General features: G+C 41.0%; 1 protein-coding gene across 2 annotated transcripts in view; it reads right to left on the reverse strand.

Annotated features, from left to right (window-relative positions):
* adgrl1a (adhesion G protein-coupled receptor L1a) overlaps positions 1 to 25,000 on the reverse strand; it is a 199,769-nt gene that overhangs the window by 24,347 nt on the left and 150,422 nt on the right. For both annotated transcript variants that reach the window (XM_060897411.1, XM_060897409.1), the window contains exons 5-11: positions 17,489 to 17,696; positions 10,935 to 11,199; positions 9,253 to 9,580; positions 2,984 to 3,292; positions 1,421 to 1,524; positions 488 to 673; positions 314 to 352 (exon numbers count right to left, since the gene is read on the reverse strand). In XM_060897411.1, the coding sequence (XP_060753394.1) occupies positions 314 to 352; positions 488 to 673; positions 1,421 to 1,524; positions 2,984 to 3,292; positions 9,253 to 9,580; positions 10,935 to 11,199; positions 17,489 to 17,696 (1,439 nt within the window). The remainder of the gene's footprint in view (positions 1 to 313; positions 353 to 487; positions 674 to 1,420; positions 1,525 to 2,983; positions 3,293 to 9,252; positions 9,581 to 10,934; positions 11,200 to 17,488; positions 17,697 to 25,000) is intronic.

Below are 25,000 nucleotides of genomic sequence, written 5' to 3' on the forward strand. Positions count from 1 at the left end.
ATCACGGGCTTAGATTAATATACGAAGCTAGTTCAGTCACATTCTTGTTTCCATAGCAACGGCTCTACGAGCCTGAACGGATTAAAGAATTGTGTGTTGCTATGTGTGTTAAAGCTGTAACTTTTATAAAGAAGTTTGTCTCAGAAGCGAAACAATGGAGAGTCTGGATGGAGGAGCGACTGTTTACACAACAATCTGAAATGGAACTAGAAATGGATAAAAACTATGAGGTCATTTTAAAAATGAATGAAAACATAAATAGATTTTATTTTAAGCGACAGATAGAGAGTAGGATAAGGACAGGCTGTAGTACCTGAATGTAAGCTCGGCAGGTCCTCTCCCTCTTCTGTAGCTGAACGGCAGTATAGAACACACACACACACACACACAATTTTAGCAAAACACACTACATTTTACTTCCACAGATTTCATTTGTAATATGTTGTAGTATTTCGTAGCTCTGTGTGTGTGTGTGTGTGTGTGTAACCTTGTTGTAGTTGCGGGTGGCCGACTCTTTGTTCCCAGGTCTCAGAGGTTGAAGCTGAGCATCCAGGATGTCCAGCAGCTGCTCGATGAGACGAACAGATGAGCTGACGTCTCCGGCGTGGATTCGACTCCGCGTGTGGTTCACTAACTCACTGGCAATGTTCGCTGCATTCTCACCACTCTTTATCTACACACAAACACACACACACACACACACACACACACATGCACCAATGTTGTTATAACGTTCACTCATTAAAAAGGATCATTTCATGACTCGAACATGATGTCATTTATTATTGTATTTATTATTGTTTTCTGTTATATAACGAGTCTGTTTCATATAAAGGAAAGTTTGAGCTCGCTAGTTAATATTCTCAACATCCTATGCCACATTTCCAACATTACGTGACATGTAAGTCATTTAACCCAAATGTTTAGTGAACATATTTTAACTAAGGTGCTAAAAGAGGAAGGTTACAGTTACTCAACATCTTCTGACCAATCAGAATGGAGCGTTCATTAGACAATGACTCAACACCTTCTGACCAATCAGAATGGAGCGTTCATTTGGCAACGACTCACCTTCTGACCAATCAGAATGGAGCGTTCATTAGGCAACGACTCAACACCTTCTAACCAATCAGAATGGAGTGTTCATTAGGCAAGGACTCAACACCTTCTGACCAATCAGAATGGAGCGTTCATTAGGCAACGACTCAACACCTTCTGACCAATCAGAATGGAGCGTTCATTAGACAATGACTCAACACCTTCTGACCAATCAGAATGGAGCGTTCATTAGACAATGACTCAACACCTTCTGACCAATCAGAATGGAGCGTTCATTTGGCAACGACTCAACACCTTCTGATCCTGATGAATCAGAATCCTGAATTCATGACACTGTGATATAATAAGAGTGATGACGGACCTTTTGGGCCACCTGGTTGACCCAGGGAGAGGTGCAGTTACTGAGGTCAGGACCTCGTGGGTTCCACTGAACTGGAGAGGACAGACACTGGAAAGATGCAATGCCTGAAATCAGAGAGAGAGAGAGAGAGAGAGAGAGAGAGAGAGAGAGAGAGAGAGAGAGAGAGAGAGAGAGAGAGAGAGAGAGAGAGAGAGAGAGAGAGAGAAAGAGAGACAGACAGAGAGAGAGAGAGAGAGAGAGAGAGAGAGAGAGAGAGAGAGAGAGAGAGAGAGAGAGAGAGAGAGAGAGAGAGAGAGAGAGAGAGAGAAAGAGAGACAGACAAAGAGAGAGAGAGAAAGAGAGAGAGAGAGAGACAGACAGAGAGAGAAAGAGACAGACAGAGAGAGAGAGAGAGAGAGAGAGAGAGAGAGAGAGAGAGAGAGAGAGAGAGAGAGAGAGACAGAAGGGGAGAGAGAGACAGAGAGAGAGAGAGAGAGAGAGAGAGAGAGAGAGAGAGAGAGAGAGGGAGAGAGATTATTAAGCTATTAAGACCCAAACAAGCCTCAGACCAGCCTCACATTGTTTTACAGCCCAATAAATACAAGCAAACGAGCTCATTACACAAAGTAACAACAATTATTTGGAACACAGCGACTGTAAAGCTGAAGATATGAATCAGTCGAACACATTTTGAACATGAGAAACGCGGAGCGGAGACGAAGCCTGACCCATATAAAAGGACCATAAAAAGAAGATAAACAGAAGAGCTGAGCTCAGAGCTTCTCTCGTCTTTACTGTGTAGCACAACTCAACTCACTCCGGCTACACATACAAGGAAACCAAAGAGTAGAAGAGTAAACGATGAGGAACACATAATGAGCAATCTGTTCTTCCTTACTTTCGTACTCACTCCTCCACAGTTGTGCGGTTGTTGTTACTTTACAACAAGTTTATTTGACAGTTAGTTCATGGTCTGCTAATGTGATTTTAGCAACAGATGTGGTAGCCTAGTGGTTAAGGTGTTGGGCTACCAACTGGAAGGTTGTGAGTTCAATTCCTATGTCCACCAAGCTGCCACTGCTGGGCCCCTGAGCAAGACCCTTAACCCTCAATTGCTCAGTTGTATAAAAATTAGATAAAATGTAAGTCGCTCTGGATAAGGACGTCTGCTAAATGCTGTAAATGTAAACGGTTTCTTTACATTACAGTGAAACTCTATGGTTACTCTGCTTCCTACGGATTGGCTGTGTGTTGCCATAGCAACAAGCAACGTTCTATGTGGCTGTGTGAACTTTATGCATTTTTTGAGTAAAAACAGACAAAACATTTGTTCATGTTTGTGTGTGAAATGTCAGTTACTCGATATTGCTTAATTAGCTAGCTCAATGTAGCTAATACTGTTTCTTATCTGTTGCTAGGTTTTGCTTGGAAGAGGACTGATGGTGTAGCTGCAGCTCTGGTGTCTTTGCTGTAGATTTCTGCTGATTTAGAAAATGAAATGATGCATTCTGGGACACAGAAGAGCACGAGGGTTGATTCGACTGAAGAATTTCTTTGATTCTTCCGAGGTCCTGGGTTTCTTACCAAGAGAACCTTTAGGGCAGGGTCGCTCCACCGTCTCGCCCCTCTGTGCGCTGGGCCACTGGATGCTTCGTGCTATGCTGGGGTCACACCCCTCCTGTAGCTCGGGCTCCTGGGGTGGGCGTGGTCGTGGGCGTGGTGGGCGGCGGGTAACAGGCACCGTAGCGGTGATGGGGCGCAGTTCCGGGGCTTTGTTTATGGCACCGATGGGGTGAAAAGTGGCAGGTAGAGGGCGCATGGTGGATGGGCTGGAGGTAGACGAGAAGGACCGGGATGGTGTGGTGCTAGAAGTCTGTGTGGTGACCAGTGGCCCTGAGACAGAGAGAGAGAGAGAGAGAGAGAGAGAGAGAGAGAGAGAGAGAGAGAGAGAGAGAGAGAATCAGAGGAAAAGCTGTGGGTGGTAAACAACAGAAAGAACAAAGGAGAAGAGAAGCATTTGATGTCGCACACAAGTAGGACTCTAAAAGTTGCTCAGACCATAAATGAGCATCTGCAGGATGTAATTTATTCACGTCACTGCTTTTAACCTGTCTCTCTGCAGGTGGAGTAGAGAGAGAGAAAAAGAGAGAGAGAGAGAGAGAGAGAGAGAGAGAGAGAGAGAGCATTCAAAATTGAAGAGGATGAATAATTGATTGAATATCAGATATTTCACAGTAATCATACTTAACCATTGACCGTCAATAAATACTGCTGACAGAAAGATCAACCTGTCTGTCTGTCTGTCTGTCTGTCTGTCTCTCAGTGTGTCTCTCTGCTCAGTTTAACAAAAAAATAACCCAGCAATCTCTGTGCATTAGACTGTGTACAAAAATTTAGATTAGATTTGATTCAATTTGATTTGATTGAATTCAGTACAGTTCAGTTCAGGTCCCTACATTACAGATTGGCTCAATTCAGTTCAGTTTAGTTTATTTCCATTTAATTCATCTCTTATGTTTGATGGGTTTTATTAGGGTTCAGCTCAATTCAGTGCAAGTTACTACATTAAAGATGGAATTGATTCAGTTTAGTTCAAGTTCACTTCAAGTTTATTTAAGTTCAGGTTAACTGTGTTCATTATGAATCACTTTGTTTATTTCAGTTTGACTTGCGTCTGTTCCGTTTGATTCAGTTCGATTCAATTAAGTTCAGTTAATTAGTTTCAATTCAGCTCAACTTAGTTTTGCTGTCAACTTTAACATTATTTATTTCAGTTCAGTTCAGCTATTAAGTTCAGCTATTAAGTTCATCATTAATAATATTTTTCTAAATCAGTTCAGGGGGCACGGTGGCTTAGTGGTTAGCACGTTCGCCTCACACCTCCAGGGTTGGGGGTTCGATTCCCGCCTCCGCCTTGTGTGTGTGGAGTTTGCATGTTCTCCCCGTGCCTCTGGGGTTTCCTCCGGGTACTCCGGTTTCCTCCCCCGGTCCAAAGACATGCATGGTAGGTTGATTGGCATCTCTGGGAAAATGTCCCTAGTGTGTGATTGGCACTTCGTCCAGGGTGTATCCTGCCTTGATGCCCGATGACGCCTGAGATAGGCACAGGTGACCCGAGGTAGTTCGGATAAGCGGAAGAAAATGAATGAATGAATGAATAAATCAGTTCACTTTAATTCACTTCAGTTGAGTAAAATTTGTTTAATTCGATTTTTATTAATTTTAGTTTAGTTAAATTCTGACCTTAGTTTGATTAAGTACTTTAGTTCAGATGTCTTTTCAGTTCTTCAGAGTGTAATTTAGTTCATTTTAGTGCAATAAAGTGTAATTATAATTACAGTAAGTATAATTCAGTTTAGTTCAGTAAAATATAACATGATTCAATTTAGTTCAGTTCATTTAAATTCAGTGGTTCATTATTGGCTAGGACTAGAAGGAGGTCTCTTTCAAAGTGAATTAAACTGAACTGAATTGAATGAAACTGTACTTAATTGAACTGTACTTCAACATTCTTAGTAAGTGAAATGATCTTAAATATAGTTCAATGCATTTTTATTTTTAATTTCCTATTTGAAGATTACAACAAACCGAATTTCTTATTGTTTAACCTATTTCTATATATTTCATAGCTCCATACTTTGTCAGATAAGTGTTCAAATTTCAATAATTTATTTCTACAAAGAAACCAAATTATCTGTGAGTACAACAACAACTTATTGAAATTGTAGTAAATACAAGACTTCCCAGTAGACAAGAGTTTCCAAGGATACGAAGTACCACAGCACTGTGTTAATGTAAATCTCCACGCTGACAGATATCTACTGTACTTGTGCCGTTCGATGTACCTGCACTGTCGCTATAACAACCATTGTGGATAACGATGAGGATGGTGACGATCTAACCCTAGCGAACGAACCCTTAGCGGTTGATTATGTTTAATTACCATAAAGAATGAATATGATAAAAACAGACATTTAGTTGTGATCGAACCTTATCCTTCCTCTTTTTCTCACCCTCTTACTTTTTTCTTTTTCTTCTTTTTCTATCTCTACTCTTTCTCTGTCCAGGTCAATCTCCTCTTAATTCTTCCTGCATCCCACTTTCTCTCAGTTCTACCCAGGATGCTTCACAGCAGCATTATTAGCATAAGCACATTAACCTTTGGTGTTCTTTCCGAGTCGAGCTGACACGAAACACAAAGCTTTATACATTCAGCTCAGTTCTTCCACTCGTTTTTTTTTTCAATCATATTTATATTACACAACTGATGTTCTGGTCATTGTGACCTTGGCAGTAATAAGACCATTCTGTGACTCTTTTCCATCAGTGTTGCCCTCTGCTTAGATGAAGGAAAGATGGATTTGGACATTTTATGCTAGCATTTAAGCTTCTATATAAAAAAAGCTTAAAATAAATCAAAGCTATTATAGAAATCTAAATAAAGTGGATTTACTGTATTTTTATTGTCCAATAACAGAGTTTTACAGAACAACATAGACCCTTTATAGTTCCATTTAATGTTGTAAAAATGTTTATCTAAGGAGTCTCAAGTGTCAGTTTTTAGAGATTCAGTTCATATCAATTCGGTTCACTTGTTATGTTCAGTATTCTAAGTTTCCATTCATTTGTATTCGGATCAATTCAGTGCAGTTTACAAGTCAGAGTAGAGTTTGACTCCATTCAGTTCAGTTTAAGTTTAATTCATTATATTTAAGGGCCTTTTTACACCTGGTCACTTCATGTGTTTTCTCTGATCCGATAGCTATCCGATTTGTTAAAACTGTTCCATTTACATTAGGCCACATAAACGCGTCTTGGCGAATCGGATATCGATCCGATCTTTCTACTCCCGCCCAAAATGCTAATATATTTTACCTCATTTCCGGGGTAATTGACATGTAACACACTTTGGTGTATGCGGTTGCTACAAAAAACAACGTTTACTGTTTGCTGCATTTTCGCTGGCAGCAACAGCGCGTTTTAAGACCTGACGAGACTCCTGGGTGAAAGATCACCTGCGAGTGACGTACTTCCTTTTGGGAGGAGTTTAGCGCTGACGTATGTGGCTTGAACAACCACATTCATTTACACCTGTCCAGCTTCATCTGAAATGTGTCCCAGACCACCTCCTGAAGGGGTTTGAACCATCGGATTTATATCCATCTCGGAAACGTTTCTGAGGGCATTTAGACCCAGTCTTTTTACCATCGGATAGCTATCGGCTCACAGAAAACGCATGAAGTGACCAGGTGTAAAAAGCCCCTAAGTTTAGTTCAAGTAAATCCACCATGTTTCCTTTTGTTTCAGTTCAATTCAGTTCATTTATGTTCATTCCTGTTTGAATTGCATCAGTTCAGTTCATTTCAGGGCACAATATAATTAGTTTAGATTCAGTTCATTTCAATTCGCTTTGCTGATAACTTCAGCATTGATTGTTTCACATCAGTTCAGCTAATAAGTTCAATATGATTATTTTTTTTTAATTCAGTTCAGTTCAATTTAGTTCGGTGCTGTTCATTACAGTTCATTGCATTAATTCTAGTTCGACGCAATTCAATTCAGTTCTGTTAAGTTTGTTTTACTTCATATTGTGTCAGTTAAATTCTGTGAAGTTCAAACCTTAATTCAACTGAGTTCACTTCAGTTCAGTAGTTTAATTTGATTCTGTTCAGTAGAATGCAATTTGTTTCAGTTGAGTTCAACAGAGTATAATTTGATTCAGTTCAGTAGAGTGTGACTGATTCAGTTCAGTTCAGTAGAGAGTAATTTGATTTAGTTCAGTTCACAGTGCATTTTCATTCAGTTCAGTAGAGTGTAATCGGATTGAGCTCAGTTCAGTAGAGTGTAATTTAAATAATTTCACTTAAGTAGAATGTAATTTGCTTCAGTTCAGTAGTGTAAAATGATTCAGTTTAGTTGAATTAAATTCAGCAGTTTATGTTGAATTTCTTCAGTACAGTAGAGTCTAATTTGATTCAGTTGAGTTCAGTAAAGTGTAATTTGATTCAGTTCAGTAGAGTGTAATTTGATTCAGTTCAGTAGAGTGTAATTTGATTCAGTTCAGTAAAGTGTAATTTGATTCAATTCAGTAGAGTGTAATTTGATTCAGTTCAGTAGAGTGTAATTTGATTCAGTTCAGTAGAGTGTAAAATGATTTAGTTTAGTTGAGTTTACTTCCGTTCGGTAGTTTAATTGGATTCAGTTGAGTTCACTACATTAGTTAAATTCAGTGTAATTTGTTCTGACACAGTTCCGTTCAAATCAGTTTACCTGTTAATTTCAATGCTATTCGTTTCATTTCAGTTCAGCTATAAAGTTCAATATGATTCATTTTGTTTCAGTTCATTTTGAATTCATTTTGGTGCAATTCAGTTAGTTTCATTCCAGTTTGATTCAACTCAATTTGCTTCATTTCAGTTTTTAAATTTAGTAAAGTTCGTATTGATTCAATTCAGTTCAGTTAGACCAGTTAAATTCAGTACACCGGTTCAGCAGTGTTTAATTTTTGACTTAGTTTAATTCCCTTGTGATCTGTTCAGTAGAGTCCAACAGAAGATTTTACACTCGGCTTGCTTTGATTCTCCAACAAGCTGCAAGAACAGGAAGTAAACTTTTCGCATCATTTAATGTGACCATGAGCAAATAAAAAGTACGGTTTATGGTTTTGTAATAAATAAAAGCTGTAACTGTTGGTACTTTGCTGTACTGTAAAATAAATCAAACTTTTCAGGACATGCTTTAAGTTCAGGGTTTATAGTAACTCCACCTGTTGGTCAGCTTTGTGCTCGGGCCTTCATCAGTGAACATTTGAAGACTTCAGGAGAAATGAATTCGTGTTAAATCTATAATGAACTCAGAAATCACGCTGACCTGATAGTTCCTCAGTAGCTCTTAGTCGCTTAATTCGGCTGGACTATGAACTGTTGTAGAAATATCATTATTTACATTTATATTATTTCCTGTCCAGTGTCACTCAGATAAGGATGAGGTTCAGTTCTGAGTCTGAGTCAGTTCTGAGTCTGAGTCAGTTCTGAGTCTGAGTCAGTTCTGAGTCTGGTTCCTCTCAAGGTTTTTTCTCATATCATCTCATCGAGTTTTTGAAAATCATCTCAGGAATTGTTAAAAAAGTGCCATACAAATAAATTGAATTGAATTAAATTTAATTATTTTCCTCAAACAGCACAAAGTGGAGTGTTTGATTCCTAACAGATTACAGATCTGAGTCTCAGCTTAGTCTCCATCTAATGTTTGTGTTTCTACCCAAATTCCACACACTCTCCATAAGGCTCTACACACACTCTCTAAGATTCTACACACACTCTCTATAAAATTGTATACACTTTATAAAGTTCTAAATCAAATTGAATTAAACTGAATTATTTTAGGGGGGCACGGTGGCTTAGTGGTTAGCACGTTCGCCTCACACCTCCAGGGTCAGGGTTCGATTCCCGCCTCCGCCTTGTGTGTGTGGAGTTTGCATGTTCTCCCCGTGCCTCGGGGGTTTCCTCCGGGTACTCCGGTTTCCTCCCCCAGTCCAAAGACATGCATGATAGGTTGATTGGCATCTCTGGAAAATTGTCCGTAGTGTGTGAGTGTGAGTGTGTGTGTGCCCTGCGATGGGTTGGCACTCCGTCCAGGGTGTATCCTGCCTTGATGCCTGATGACGCCTGAGATAGGCACAGGCTCCCCGTGACCCGAGGTAGTTCGGATAAGCAGTAGAAGATGAATGAATGAATGAATGAATGAATTATTTTAAGCACAACATGGAGTGTTTGATTCTTGGTGGATTACATAACTGAGTCTCAGCCTAGTTCTAGATCTGTTCTTTGTGTTTGTACCTGTGGTGTTTGTACCTGTGGTGGGGTCGGGCGGTCCAAACTCCAGTGGGTAGCGCAGCACGTTGTAGTTGTTCCACACGTAGAGCTGGTTGTCACGGGGGTTGTAGTCAATGGATGAGATGTACTGGTAGGGGTTTGGGAAGATGATGTGCACAGGCTCCTCCTGGTTGCGGTTGGTGTTGTAGGCGTACAGCACTAGATCACCGCCGGCCTCGCTGTCGTCGTCCTGGTAGACGGAGCGCACTGCGTACAGCACGCCGCACGCCATGAAGGCATTAGACGCCAGCCGCTTGTCGAAACTCGTCTCCCACGTGCCCTCGAAACGAAGTGTATATGGGTTTACCTGCCACACCGAGTGAGAGAGAGAGAGAGAGAGAGACAGAGAGAGTGTGTGAGAGAGACAGAAGGAGAGAGAGAGAGAGAGATTCGGTTCACCTGTGGGATGACGACACGAGCTGTGTACACTTGCAGCAGAAAAGCTTGTACTTCTGAAAAGCAGTGTGTCAGCAGCAGAAGAAATAGCTTTCACACTGCCAGGATCACACACACACACACACACAGTCAGAGATGCCTCCTGTGTAGAAGAGCAGTCCAGATCCACCCTGACCACTCTCCCAGATCATTATTTCCACCTGTGTCGAGTTTGTTTTGTTGTCTACTTGTCATGTTACATTGGACTGTGTATATACAAGTTGTGTGTGTGTGTGTTGCATGTGTCTACTGTAATTCTGTCATGACTTCAGTGATCCACAGCTCTGTAGTTCTCTGCTCTCCTTTTGTTTACCCGTGTCGAGGATCATGACTTTCGGATATTTTCATGTTGCACCTGTCTGTTTGTGTTCACGCGACAATTTTTGGAACAGGAATGAATAAAAATGTGTTTTTTTTTTTTTTTTTTTGGTCGTAAAGAGAGGAATAAAAAGGCATGAGTAAATCCATCCTTCCACCATCACATCTGAATTAATGGACTGTTAAAAAAACGTTTTTACAAAAAACTTGCTGTCATCTTACATCTTGCTAAATCTATATTTAAAGAATCAAACTGCTTCAAATGACTCTCTTGTCCTGACTCTCCTTTAAATGACTCTCTTGTCCTGACTCTCCTTTAAATGACTCTCTTGTCCTGACTTTCCTTTAAATGACTCTCTTGTCCTGACTCTGCTTTAAACACGCTGCGAAAAGGCTTTACACACTACAAGGCCCTACACACTCTATAAAGTTTTACATACTCTATATAAACTTCTACACTCTCTAAAAATTCTACTATAATTAAAGAATCAAACAGCTTTAAATGACTCTCTTGTCCTGAATCTCTCTAAAAGGCGCAACTCACTCTCTCTAAAATTCTATGGTCTCCCCAGAATTCTACACACTCGCCTAAAAACACACTACAAAAAAATTCCACACACTCTTTAAACGTTCTACACACTCTCTCAAAAATACGACTATATTTAAAGAATCAAACTGCTTTAAATGACTCTCTTGTCCTGACTCTGTGCTACACTCTCTCTAAAATTCACACCCGCTATAAAATTCTACAGGCTCTATCTAATTCAAAATTTTTGCACTCTATTCAGTTCTACACACTACAAAATTTCTACACACTCTCTATAAAATTCTTTCTGCTCTCTGTAAGATTGTACACACTCTCTACATGTTTCTACGTGTTCTATTTAGGGTTCTTTACACTTCCTCACCTGACTGACCACCAGGCGGCCATTGTTGCTCTCGGTGGCGTAGATGACCCACAGTCCGTTCTCGTCCACGGCCAGGTCGATGTCAGACTTCCCTCCCCAGCGGTAGGGCGAGGTGTCGTGGTAGTTGGCGTTGGTAATGATAGCCTCGCCACTTTTGATACGTGTGCGCAGATCGTACTTGACGATATTTCGTGTTCGCTCCTTGTTGTAGAAGACGGCGCCGTCGTACACCACAAAGCCCGTACCGTCCACTCGATTGGGCAGCCTAGAGGCACATCGCATCAGATGGCTCAAATTACTCTGCAGTTACAGCTCCAAAATGCCAATTTACATGATATACATACATACATATATATATATATATATATATATATATATATATATATATATATATATATATATATATATATATTCATTAACATCATGATAATAAAGTAGCTTAATTAGACTGTAATAATATTAACACGTCACATTAGTTATCTTAGGAATAAATGTAATAAACAAAACAATGCACTATTCTACCTCATTGTGTAGTATGACTAGTGTTAGTTGAGCAAGAACAGAAAGTGCACTTTAAACACCAACATGATGCACGTATTCAACCGTAACACACTTCATGCAATACAGGGGAAGTCGTGGCCTAATGGTTAGAGAGTTTGACTCCCAACCCTAAGGTTGTGGGTTCGAGTATCGGGCTGGCAATACCACGAATGAGGTGCCCTTGAGCAAGGCACCGACCCCCCCCAAGTGCTCCCCGCAGCATTGTTCATGGTGTGTGTGTGTGTGTGTGTGTGTGTGTGTGTGTGTGTGTTCACTGCTGTGTGTGTGTGCACTTTAGATGGGTTAAATGCAGAGAACGAATTCTGAGTATGAGTCACCGTACTTAGCTGTATACGTCATCACGTCACTAAACACTCACAGCTTTGCTTACATAGCAGAAGTGGGAGGGGCTTCCAGTCTTTTAAATGAGTCCGAACAAACTGTGTAATTGATCCTTTTAACAGCTGAAAACATTGCAGCATATTCTGCTAAAGCTAGCAGCGTTGAGTTCTATCTAATTTACACGGACATTACTACATTTTACAGTATCACAGCTATGATTCATCCTCGATTCCGATTGGACGGCGGGTGTTGATTCGTTTTCTGTAAAGTACTGCAGCTGCGCATCAGAGTTGTTTTATGTATTAATGTTCTTGTTCTACTAAGTGCATTATCGTTTCCATAGTAACTAGTTAGTCTGGTGGAAATTTGTACAAAAAGCTATTTTTGTAAAACTTCCTCTCACGTACGTTTCATCATAACACCTTTATTATAACACGGTGAAGCTTGTGCTTTGAAACGAACGTTATGGAATTACATTTCTCAACATTTATTGCCCTTTCGACCGCCGTTATAAGATCATTTGATCGTTTTTGTTCTTTTCACATTGCAGGGAAACGTCTTCCTGTCAGTAACCACACACACATACACACACACACACGCACACGCACGAGTGCGCTACATGAAAAACACTGGGGTATTCACTTAATTAAATTAATCCGTCAGCATTAATATGCGCTGGTGCTGGTTTGGAGGATGAGGAGCGATTTATATATATATATTTATATTCTACAGGAGTTCAATTAACGTCGGGAAACGTTCAGACCTGAGGCGTAACACATTATCGAATAGTCTAGAGTCCAAAAGTCCACTAATCAGATAATAATTATTATGCAGGAAGGCATTATTTAAATAATATATTTTTTGCATGATTATTTAAAGAATGTATTATTCATCCAGAAGAACGATCGACTTCTAAAAGTTATAACCGACTATCCTTTTCACACACAGTTAACAAAAATAATTATTATTAATTAATTAATTAATTATTATTATTGCTTAATTGTTAACATGTTTTTGTTGTTGTTGGTGGTGGTGGGGGGGTGGGTGGGTAATTATTCAGCACCGCTAGATGAGAGATTTGTTTGATTAAAAAGAAAGAAAAAATGGCAGAGGATTTTACACGATTCCCTGAACCTGAGAAAAAAAAACTTGACTTATAATCGAAGTGTAATGTGTCGCTTAAACTCTACTGATTAATAATTAAAGCAGGTGTAATATATAAGCTATTAGAAACACACAGAAAAATGAAAAACTAGTCCCTTCTCTAAAAGCGCGTTTTTATTTACGGCGTCATTTACGGCGCGTTTTAGGAATTACGGCGTCATTTATTAGCAACTTTCAATAAAATAATCTTCTGCATAAATATATAGAATTTAGGTTAAAGTTTTAGTGTAGTAGAATTCTTGAATCTGATTGGTCGGGAGGTTTGTGTAACTTTCAGATGAGTTTGTAAGATAAACGATATTATATTTTTACATCAGTGTAAAACTTACACTCTTGGTCTGATATATTATGTAATAATCTAAAACTGATGAAGAACAGATTAGAAACATAATGTTTAATTCTATCGGATAAACGTGTAATCGTAAATACAGCTGTTTTTTAAATAAATAAGTACTGAATCCCTCGAAGCCCTCTGTAAAGGTTCCCAGATTGGAGTTTCAGGTCTGTCTTGATGCCACACTACTGAGACTAGAGCAGAATAAAGCTGGAGCTCTAACATACTGCTTCAGCTCAGAAGAACGTTTAGAGAAAAAGTCGCTCGCTATAAACACCTCGTCTGTATGTGAGAGATGAACACACTGCTGCACAACCATCTGTACACACACACACACACATAAACTCTGGATATTAATCATGGGGGAGTTTAAACATCTGCTTTAGTGAGCGGTAATTGTGCCTTTTAGTAATTATTATTATTATTATTATTATTATTATTATTATTATTATTATTATTATTATTATTATTATTATTGTTCTTTTTGTAGTTTTATCTATCTATCTGTCTGTCTGTGTGTTACTACAGTGTTACTACAGTGTGTGTTACTACAGTGTGTGTTACTACAGTGTGTTACTACAGTTTGTGTTACTACAGTTTGTGTTACTACAGTGTGTTACTACAGTGTGTGTTACTACAGTGTGTTACTACAGTGTGTGTTACTACAGTGTGTGTTACTTCAGTGTGTTACTACAGTGTGTGTTACTATAGTGTGTGTTACTACAGTGTGTTACTTCAGTGTGTGTTACTACAGTGTGTTACTACAGTGTGTGTTACTACAGTGTGTTACTACAGTGTGTTACTTCAGTGTCTGTTACTACAGTGTGTGTTACTACAGTGTGTGTTACTACAGTGTGTTACTTCAGTGTGTGTTACTACAGTGTGTTACTACAGTGTGTTACTTTAGTGTGTGTTACTACAGTGTGTGTTACTACAGTGTGTTACTACAGTGTGTGTTACTACAGTGTGTGTTACTACAGTGTGTTACTACAGTGTTTGTTACTACAGTGTGTGCTACTTCAGTGTGTGTTACAACGGTGTATTATACCAGTGTCTGTTACTACAGTGTGTGTTACTACAGTGTGTGTTACTTCAGTGTGTGTTACTTCAGTGTGTGTTACAACGGTGTGTTATACCAGTGTCTGTTACTACAGTGTATGTTACTTCAGTGTGTGTTACAACAGTGTGCTATACCAGTGTCTGTTACTACAGTGTGAGTTTCTTCAGTGTGTGTTACTACAGTGTCTGTTAGTTCAGTGTGTGTTACTACAGTGTGTGTTACTACAGTGTGTGTTACTATAGTGTGTGTTACTACAGTGTGTTATACCAGTGTCTGTTACTTCAGTGTGTGTTAATACAGTGTGTTACTACAGTGTGTGATACTACAGTGTGTTATACCAGTGTCTGTTACTTCAGTGTGTGTTACAACGGTGTGCTATACCCGTGTCTGTTACTACAGTGTGTGTTTCTTCAGTGTGTGCTACTACAGTGTCTGTTAGTTCAGTGTGTGTTACTACAGTGTGTGTTATTACAGTGTGTGTTACTACAGTGTCTGTTAGTTCAGTGTGTGTTACTACAGTGTGTGTTACTACAGTGTGTGTTACTACAGTGTGTTTCTTCAGTGTGTGTTACTTCAGTGTGTGTTACAACGTTGTGCTATACCAGTGCCTGTTACTACAGTGTGAGTTTCTTCAGTGTGTGTTACTACACTGTCTGTTAGTTCAGTGTGTGTTACTACAGTGTGTGTTACTACAGTGTGTGTTACTACAGTGTGTGTTACTATAGTGTGTGTTACTACAGTGTGTTACTTCAGTGTGTGTTACTTCAGTGTGTGTTAATACAGTGTGTTACTACAGTGTGTGATACTACAGTGTGTTATACCAGTGTCTGTTACTTCAGTGTGTGTTACAACAGTGTGCTATACCAGTGTCTGTTACTACAGTGTGTGTTTCTTCAGTTTGTGTTACTACAGTGTGTGTTATTACAGTGTGTGTTACTACAGTGTCTGTTAGTTCAGTGTGTGTTACTACAGTGTGTGTTACTACAGTGTGTGTTACTACAGTTTGTGTTACTACAGTGTGTGTTACTACAGTGTGTTACTACAGTGTGTGTTACTACAGTTTGTGTTACTACAGTGTGTGTTACTACAGTGTGTGTTACTACAGTGTGTTACTACACTGTGTGTTACTACAGTGTGTTACTTCAGTGTGTGTTACTACAGTGTGTTACTACATTGTGTGTTACTACAGTGTGTTACTTCAGTGTGTGTTAATACAGTGTGTTACTACAGTGTGTTATACCAGTGTCTGTTACTTCAGTGTGTGTTACAACGGTGTGCTATACCAGTGTCTGTTACTACAGTGTGTGTTTCTTCAGTGTGTGTAACTACAGTGTCTGTTAGTTCAGTGTGTGTTACTACAGTGTGTGTTATTACAGTGTGTGTTACTACAGTGTCTGTTAGTTCAGTGTGTGTTACTACAGTGTGTGTTACTACAGTTTGTGTTACTACAGTGTGTGTTACTATAGTGTGTGTTACTACAGTGTGTTACTACAGTGTGTGTTACTACAGTTTGTGTTACTACAGTGTGTGTTACTACAGTGTGTGCTACTACAGTGTGTTACTACAGTGTGTCTTACTACAGTGTGTTACTTCAGTGTGTGTTACTACAGTGAGTGTTACTACAGTGTGTTACTTCAGTGTGTGTTACTACAGTGTGTTACTACAGTGTGTGTTACTACAGTGTGGTACTACAGTGTGTGTTACTACAGTGTGTTACTACAGTGTGTGTTACTACAGTGTGTTACTACAGTGTGTGTTACTACAGTGTGTGTTACTACAGTGTGTGTTACTTCAGTGTTACTACAGTGTGTGTTACTACAGTGTGTTACTACAGTGTGTTACTTCAGTGTGTGTTACTACAGTGTGTTACTACAGTGTGTGTTACTACAGTATGTGTTACTTCAGTTTGTGTTACTACAGTGTGTTACTACAGTGTGTGTTACTACAGTGTGTGTTACTACAGTGTGTTACTTCAGTGTGTGTTACTACAGTGTCTGTTACTACAGTGTGTGTTACTACAGTGTGTTACTTTAGTGTGTGTTACTACAGTGTGTTACTACAGTGTGTGTTACTACAGTGTGTTACTACAGTGTGTGTTACTACAGTGTGTATTACTATAGTGTGTTTTACTACAGTGTGTTACTTCAGTGTGTGTTACTACAGTGTGTGTTACTTCAGTGTGTGTTAATACAGTGTGTTACTACAGTGTGTTTTACTACAGTGTGTTATACCAGTGTCTGTTACTACAGTGTATGTTACTTCAGTGTGTGTTACAACGGTGTGCTATACCAGTGTCTGTTACTACAGTGTGTGTTTCTTCAGTGTGTGTTACTACAGTGTCTGTTAGTTCAGTGTGTGTTACTACAGTGTGTGTTATCACAGTGTGTTACTACAGTGTGTGTTACTACAGTGTGTGTTACTATAGTGTGTGTTACTTCAGTGTGTGTTACTTCAGTGTGTGTTAATACAGTGTGTTACTACAGTCTGTTACTACAGTGTGTTACTTCAGTGTGTGTTACTACAGTGTGTTACTACAGTGTGTGTTACTACAGTGTGTTACTACAGTGTGTTACTACAGTGTGTGTTACTACAGTGTGTTACTTCAGTGTGTGTTACTACAGTGTGTTACTACAGTGCGTGTTACTACAGTGTGTGTTACTACAGTGTGTTACTACAGTGTGTGTTACTACAGGGTGTGCTACTTCAGTGTGTGTTACAACAGTGTATTATACCAGTGTCTGTTATTACAGTGTGTGTTACTTCAGTGTATGTTACTTCAGTGTCTGTTACTACAGTGTATGTTACTTCAGTGTGTGTTACTACAGTGTGTTACTACAATGTGTGTTACTACAGCGTGTGTTACTACAGCGTGTGTAACTACTATGTCTGTTACTACGGTGTGTGTTACTATAGTGTGTGTTACTACAGTGTGTGTTACTACGGTGTGTTACTATGGTGTGTGTTATTACAGTGTGTGTAAATTCTGGATTTTCTTAGTTCTGTTAAACCGCTATTCAATTATTTTCTCACTGCAGTAAAATGTGCTGGCACACACACACACACACACATCACAGTATATTTGTGATTGTGTTGACGAGGAAGACGAGTGCTCACTTGTAAGTGGTGGTGGCGCGGTTCTGGGTGAAGTCGTCCCATGAGGCGTATTCATACAGGATGTCTGTCCGGTACGGCGTCCACGGCATGACATACAGCCGGTCACCTGACTGCAGAGGGTCCTTACACCACGCCCCCGACTGATGCTCCGCCTCCTGCTGTGAACTTGCTGCCTGAACCCTCAACAGAGTCCCCGGGCATACAAAAACTGCGGGGAGAGAGTGAAAGAGAGAGAGAGAGAGAGAGAGAGAGAGAGAGAGAGAGAGAGAGAGAGCAATAGGGTGGATGAAGCCATTGGAAGAATGAAGAGAGAGAGAGAGAGAGAGAGAGAGAGAGAGAGAGAGAGAGAGAGAGAGAGAGAGAGAGAGAATGGAGGAATCAGCAAATAGACAAGAGGGACAGACAGGACAAAGAGGGTGGGGAAAAAATAGAAGGAGGAAGTGAATGGATGAAGGAATTACGTGAGAGAGAAATGCGAATAATACACAGAGACAGTAGCATGGAGAAAAGAAAAGAAAAGAAAAGAAAAGAAAAGAAAAGAAAAGAAAAGAAAAGAAAAGAAATTTTGAGGAAACATGATGAATGAATGAGTGATGATCAAGAAAAAAGGGAAAGACAGAGGAAAGGAAGTGTAGAAACCAGATAAGGTAAAAACAAATAAATAAATGGAGAAAACAAAGAGAAATACAGGAAGAAAGTGTGATAGATATGTGTGATGGATTAGAATATAAATCGAAAGAGAAACGAGAGAGAGAGAGAGAGAGAGAGAGAGAGAGAGAGAGAGAGAGAGAGAGAGAGAGAGATTGGAGAGAAGGCATGAGATAAATGGTTGTGCTTGCAGTGAGAGAATGTAGAATGTAAATGGTGGTTAGTAGGGGACGAGTGAAGTGCACTACAGCTAGGGAGCCATGATGGATGAGGTGCCTTCAGGCTGCTGGGCCACGAGTGTGTTTCAGCTCTGGCCTACTTTACCAGTTTTTTTGTTGGGGTTTCTATTTAAAGAACAACTGTGTGGAGTGTGTGTGGATAGAGTGTGTGTGGAAAGGGTGTGTGTGAAGAGTGTGTGTGGAGAGTGTGTGTGGAGAGTGTTGGTGTAGAGTGTGGGTGTAGAGTGTGGGTGTAGAGTGTGTAGAGAGTGTGGGTGTAGAGTGTGAGTGTAGAGTGTGTGGAGAGTGTGGGTGTAGAGTGTGTGGAGAGAGTGTGTGTGGAGAGTGTGGGTATAGAGTGTGTGGAGAGTGTGTGTGGATAGTGTGTGTTGATAGTGTGTCTGGAGAGTGTGTGAGTATATAGTGTGTGAAGAGTGTGGGTGTAGAGATTGAGTGTAGAGTGTGTGGGAGTAGAGTGTGTGGAGTGTGTGTTTAGAGTGTGTGTATGGAGTGTGGGTATAGAGTGTGTGTGGAGAGTGTGAATGTAAAGTGTGTGTGTAGAGTGTGGGTGTAGAGTGTGTGTGTAGAGTGTGGGTGTAGAGTGTGGGTGTAGAGTGTGGGTTTAGAGTGTGTGTAGAGTTGGTGTGGAGAGTGTGTGTGTATAGAGTGTGTGGAGAGTGTGTATGCATATTGTGTGTTGAGAGTGTGTCTGGTGATTGTGTGTGGAAAGTGTGGGAGCAGAGTGTGTGTGGAGAGTGTGGGAGCAGAGTGTGTGTGGAGAGTGTGGAAATTGCCTGTGGAGAGTGTGTTTGAAGAGTGTGTGTTGAGAGAGTGGGTGTAGAGTGTGTGTGGACTGTGTGGGAGTAGAATGTGTGTGGAGAGTGAGGAAAGTGTGTGTGTATAGAGTGTGTGTGTTGTTCCTCAGGATAAACACAAGCCATGAGGTTTGAGGTTGGTTCTGTACACGGTGTTGGGAATGTTGGGAATGTTGGGAATGCACATCAGGACCAGTCATGTTTCAGTAAGGCCTGACTCACTCACTCACTCTGCAGCATCCACACACACACACACACACACACACACACACACACACACACACACACACACACACACACCACTTCTATTATCTGTTCTCTTTAGAAGACTACCCACATGGGAGCAGTGTGAATTATTCGGCTGACGCAGATTCACACTCACAGGCTGAAAGACCAGGGAGACCCGAGACAAGCTCTCCAGAGAGAGAGAGGGAGAGAGAGAGAGAGAGAGAGAGAGAGAGAGAGAGAGAGAGAGAGAGAGAGAGAGAGACAGAGAGAAAGGGGTGAAAAAGTAGAAAGAAAAAGAAAGTATAGAAGATACCAATATAGGAAATTAAATAGAAAGTGAAGAACAATTAAAATGAATAACAATTAAACAAAGAGAAAAGAAAGGAACATAGCGGAGGGAAGAAAGGAGAGGGAAAGAGGGAAAAAAAGAGTGAGTTTGGAAGAAAGGAGGAGAGAAGCGGAGAGAAGAGAGGATAGATGGATAGAGGAGAGGAGGAGTCTCAATGTTCATACTGCAGTCATTATATCTTCCGTCACAATGTTCAGAACTGAACTCAACTCGACTCGATTCATCTCAACTCTGTTCATGTCTGTAAGGCACACAATCCAACACCTTCACTGCACAATCAGAGACCAGCGAGCTGCAGGAAAAAGCTGATGACATCATGAACAATGAGGACGTCGTGTTCCTCACTTTAAACACACACACTACAGGAGGCGCTAATCACGAACGCTGTCAGTCTCCACATGCCTCTGTAGGGGCGGGGCATCAGAGCACACGCTTTTTATTTGTGGATTCTGGATGCTGGTTAGGGGGGCACGGTGGCTTAGTGGTTAACACGTTCGCCTCACACCTCCGATTGGGGGTTCGATTCCTGCCTCCTCCTTGTGCTTGTGGAGGTTGCATGTGCTCCCCGTGCCTCGGGGGTTTCCTCCGGGTACTCCGGTTTCCTCCCCCGGTCCAAAGACATGCATGGTAGGTTGATTGGCATCTCTGGGAAATTGTCCGTAGTGTGTGATTGCGTGAGTGAATGAGAGTGTGTGTGTGTGTGCCCTGTGATGGGTTGGCACTCCGTCCAGGGTGTATCCTGCCTTGATGCCCGATGATGCCTGAGATAGGCACAGGCTCCCCGTGACCCGAGGTAGTTCGGATAAGCGGTAGAAGATGAATGAATGAATGAATGCTGGTTAGTCGTTGCTTGGTGTACGTTAAGGTTATGGTAAACATGCAAATTCATGCAGAAGGTTAATCCCGGGTTTAGGAATATACAGAGTGTAACAAGGTGAGATGATGAAGAGACAGGGTTCAGTGTTAACACCAAGGAAATTAGGAGCAGTGTGAAACCTCTAACTACATAAACCCAGGATTCCCTTTAACCGGTGTTTATTAAGACCCAGGGGAAATATCTGACGCGTGAGATGCCCCACTGAATAATTCAGATTTCCAGGAAGTCAAGGAACAAACGGAATACGGTGACTTTCCAGGCTTCCTCGAACCCGTCTCCATGTCGACGGTCTTCTCTTTCGCATGAGGTCAAACTAAAACTAAACACATCGAGCGTCCGATTTAAATCTCTGAGAGACTTGAGGTGGCTCTGTCATGGTACGAAGGAACAAACAAACTGAAGAGAAGGAGTAAGAAAAGAGGGCATAGCTGAGATGACAGAGTAGGACAGGGATTCTCTGGGTGTTTATAGGAAGCCTGTATCATCTGCGTCGTTACATCACAGGAGACCGAAGTGTGAGAGTGAAGAAAAAAAAAAAACGGTGGGGATTTCCAGGATAAACTCCCGCTGGTTCTTTATAGCACTATGAGGCCTTACACTGATCGATTTTATGCTGCTTGTGAATATAACGCTGACTTGTAAGTGAAACACACACACACACAGACGTTTACTGTGAGGATGAAGCAAAGCAGATTTAGACGCCGAGTAACTCTCTGATCTTGTGTGTAGCGTTCGATACGGTGTGTGTCATAACCGCGAACGAGACTCGGCTCGACTTTTCTGCTAATTTCTTAGTGAGGAAAAAACTTGAAACCTCGTCTACGAAGGTCCGGGTGAGAAACGCTACAGCAGTCCTTTAAGATCGTTGTTTAAATTCACTTTTCATGTCTTAACTTTTTTAATCTTATTAAAGCTTAGCTTAGCTTTGGCTTAGCTTTTCCTCCTTCAACTCCTCCTACCATCTTATTAATTCAAGTTGGGAGGAAACCAGAGAACCCTGAGGAAGCTCGTACGGACGGCTACGAGGAGAACGGTACAACGTTCATTGGGGATTTGGGAAAAGACCGGAGAGACCATGGCATTTTGTCTTGCAGAAAATCTCATTCTCACGTGCAAGACATCAAATGTTAGCCATAGTACAGCTAGCTATTGTTTATTACTAATCTTGGCACTGAACCTGGCTCATCGGGCATCAAGGCAGGATACACCCTGGATGGAGTGCCAACCCATCGCTGGGCACACACACACTCTCATTCACTCACACAATCACACACTATGGACAATTTTCCAGAGATGCCAATCAACCTACCATGCATGTCTTTGGACCGGGGGAGGAAACCGGAGTACCCGGAGGAAACCCCCGCGGGGGGGGCACGGGGAGAACATGCAAACTCCACACACACAAGGCGGAGGCGGGAATCGAACCCCCAACCCTGGAGGTGTGAGGCAAACGTGCTAACCACTAAGCCACCCTGAGTAGCTTTATTTATTTTTTTATTTTTTTATTTAGCTAACTCTAATTTTACTTTTCCACTTTTCCCACCTCTGAATGTACCAGATATTAAAAACAGCACGAGAGCATCACAAGGTTTGTGGTTCAGGCTGGAACCAGGTGTAATAAAAAATCACACCAAGCATGAACTGAATTGCTTTTTTTGGTCAGATATGAAGCTCACGACAATCTTTAATAACAGCCTGGTCAGCGTCGTGGGGGTTTTGTCACAGCACTAGTTTCTTTATATTCTGGGAAGGATATCAATATAAAGAAAATAGTGCTAGGTTTCATATTTAGTACTAAAACAAGGGAAGAAATAAAAACGTATTCAGGTTTAAGCCCCGCCCACTTTGAGTTTAAGTTTGAACACATATGATTAATAAAGTGTTCACTGTCACAAAGCTATGATTTGCTCATGTGGAATCTCCAGGTGAGCAGGTCGCACCAGATGACTTGCTCTCACCCGATACGACTGAGGGAATCTTTTCCTAACTCCTGAACGAAAGTAGATCATAATGTAAGGAAAAAACTACTCAGGAATACGAGTCATAGTTACTAACGTAGCACGTTTAGCACTGTTTAGTGTGAACGGAAGGTATGTGATGTTCCTGGATTTTTTTTTTCTATAAAAACACTTGAGAGGAAAGTTCATAGTGTGTCAAATTGTGTCTCAAAAGCAAGATTCTGAAGAAATATTCACATGGACAGGAGCTTTTTGCGACGAATTTGATGAATTTACCGCATTCGTCCGTTCACCCTTAGTAACCGCCTCATCAAAATCCTGAGGATAACATGACTCGATTCTTTGGGTTTTCGGGAATCAGAACTTTCGTGAGCAGGTCCACAAGGGAACAACGATAGGGTTTTCATTCAAATAAAAGCCAACAAACACACAGACAAAAAACAATTTTGAGTTAAGGCCACACCCACTTTGGGTTCAACTCCAAATACAGATACAGATAAATATCTGGACGATTAAACAGACACGGACAGTGAGGTTTCGCTCGGTAAATTCACACCAGCAGTTTGTTAATACACTTTAGTACATGTTATTTCTTAACAAGCCACACATCCTACTACACATCGACTCTGATCGGTTAAAATACATTAGAATACAACACACTTCCAATCAATCAGAGAGGCTTTAATCTGGCAGAGGAAGCAAGCTGTGAGGCGTCTATATACCGTAGAGCTCCGTCAGGCTTGGAAACGCTGACGGATCAAACGAGGCGGGTTGTTTGTTTAAAAAACGCACGCTGTGTCTGTCTGGGGAAGAGAAAACCGTAACAAATATGTGCCAGCTAATTTCAGGAAGTATTTCTGTCATGAATGTTTTCTAAAATGATAAACTCTGGTTGCTAATGAGTGGTCACATTTAGTGAAACGTTTAGAAACTAATCGATGGAGAATAATAAATAAATAAAATTTACATTTCCTTTGGCGAGTTAAAGACAGTTATTTGTGCAACTTAGAAGTAAATACAAACTTCCTGTTAGCAACTTCCTGTTTATTTACTCTAGTACAGGATTGTGGTTCAGTACTGACTGAGGTACTTTACTCCACATGTACAGTATTTCTCGCCAGTCGCAGCTGTAAGATCGCAGCACGACCTTCGTTACCTCGTCGTGTTTCCACCAGAGAGGGCAACATTTTTTTAAGGAAAAAAATAAACACCTTGTAACTTTAAAAGGGGGCACGGTGGCTTAGTGGTTAGCACGTTCGCCTCACACCTCCAGGGTTGGGGGTTCGATTCCCGCCTCCGCCTTGTGTGTGTGGAGTTTGCATGTTCTCCCCGTGCCTCGGGGGTTTCCTCCGGGTACTCCGGTTTCCTCCCCCGGTCCAAAGACATGCATGGTAGGTTGATTGGCATCTCTGGAAAATTGTCCGTAGTGTGTGATTGCGTGAGTGAATGAGAGTGTGTGTGTGTGCCCTGTGATGTGCCATCCTGCCTTGATGCCCGATGACGCCTGAGATCCCCGTGACCTGAGGTAGTTTGGATAAGCGGTAGAAAATGAGTGAATGAATGTGTGAGTAACTTTAAAAGTTCCTTATACACAATTAGATCTCTGACAGCTCAAGATTTAAATGATTCCTGCCCATGTTAACGAAGCTCCGCCCCAAGATATGCAGCAAACTGCATGTTATCTATAAAAGGACGGATAATGGGCGTGGCCAAACTAGTTATACTTTTTGTTAGGGTTAATAGGGTTAGCACCGTAATAAACTTTTGCTTTTTTCCAGCTTATTTTTTTTTTAAATCATGTCCTACATGTTCTCAGATCTATTTGTACGAGCGAGGAAAAAAACTGAAAGCGAGACACGATATTTTTAGGGGATAGTTTTTCATAAGTCAATAAATGATGCTAATTAGCTAATTTCTTCAATGTAGAAGAAATCATGAGGAAAAGAAGGAAGCTCTTGAAGGAAGGAAAACGTTGGCTGGATACGTCGATGCATCCTGTCCGGATTACCAGTAGGTCTAAATTAGAGACTGTAGCCACTTCCATAAATAAAAAAGCCCCCCACAGCACCAGCAGCAGCGATCAGGTGTTGTTAGCCGCTGGTGCTGACACGGAGGTCTGAGGCAGCGTCGTTTAAAGTAGGTCTGGAAGCTGGAGGGGAACTCGCCATGTCTGTGAGTTTTAAATTGTATTTCTAATCTTAGTAGGTAGGCAGAAAGGTAGGAAGGGCTGTTCCTCTTTCCCAAGCCCTCATGCTGGGGTTAAAGACGACCAGTGGCCAGGTTGCAGCACCGGAAAAGCAGCCTGCTGTTAAATGATTTGCTCGAGGCCACACAAGCAGCAGTTGGGAAATAAAAAGCTAACGGATATCAAGGTTTGTCTGGTATGTCATCACTGCTCACGTACAGAGCAAAAAAAACT

The sequence above is a fragment of the Tachysurus vachellii genome, chromosome 21, assembly GCF_030014155.1.
Source record: "Tachysurus vachellii isolate PV-2020 chromosome 21, HZAU_Pvac_v1, whole genome shotgun sequence".
Classification (NCBI taxonomy): domain Eukaryota; kingdom Metazoa; phylum Chordata; class Actinopteri; order Siluriformes; family Bagridae; genus Tachysurus; species Tachysurus vachellii.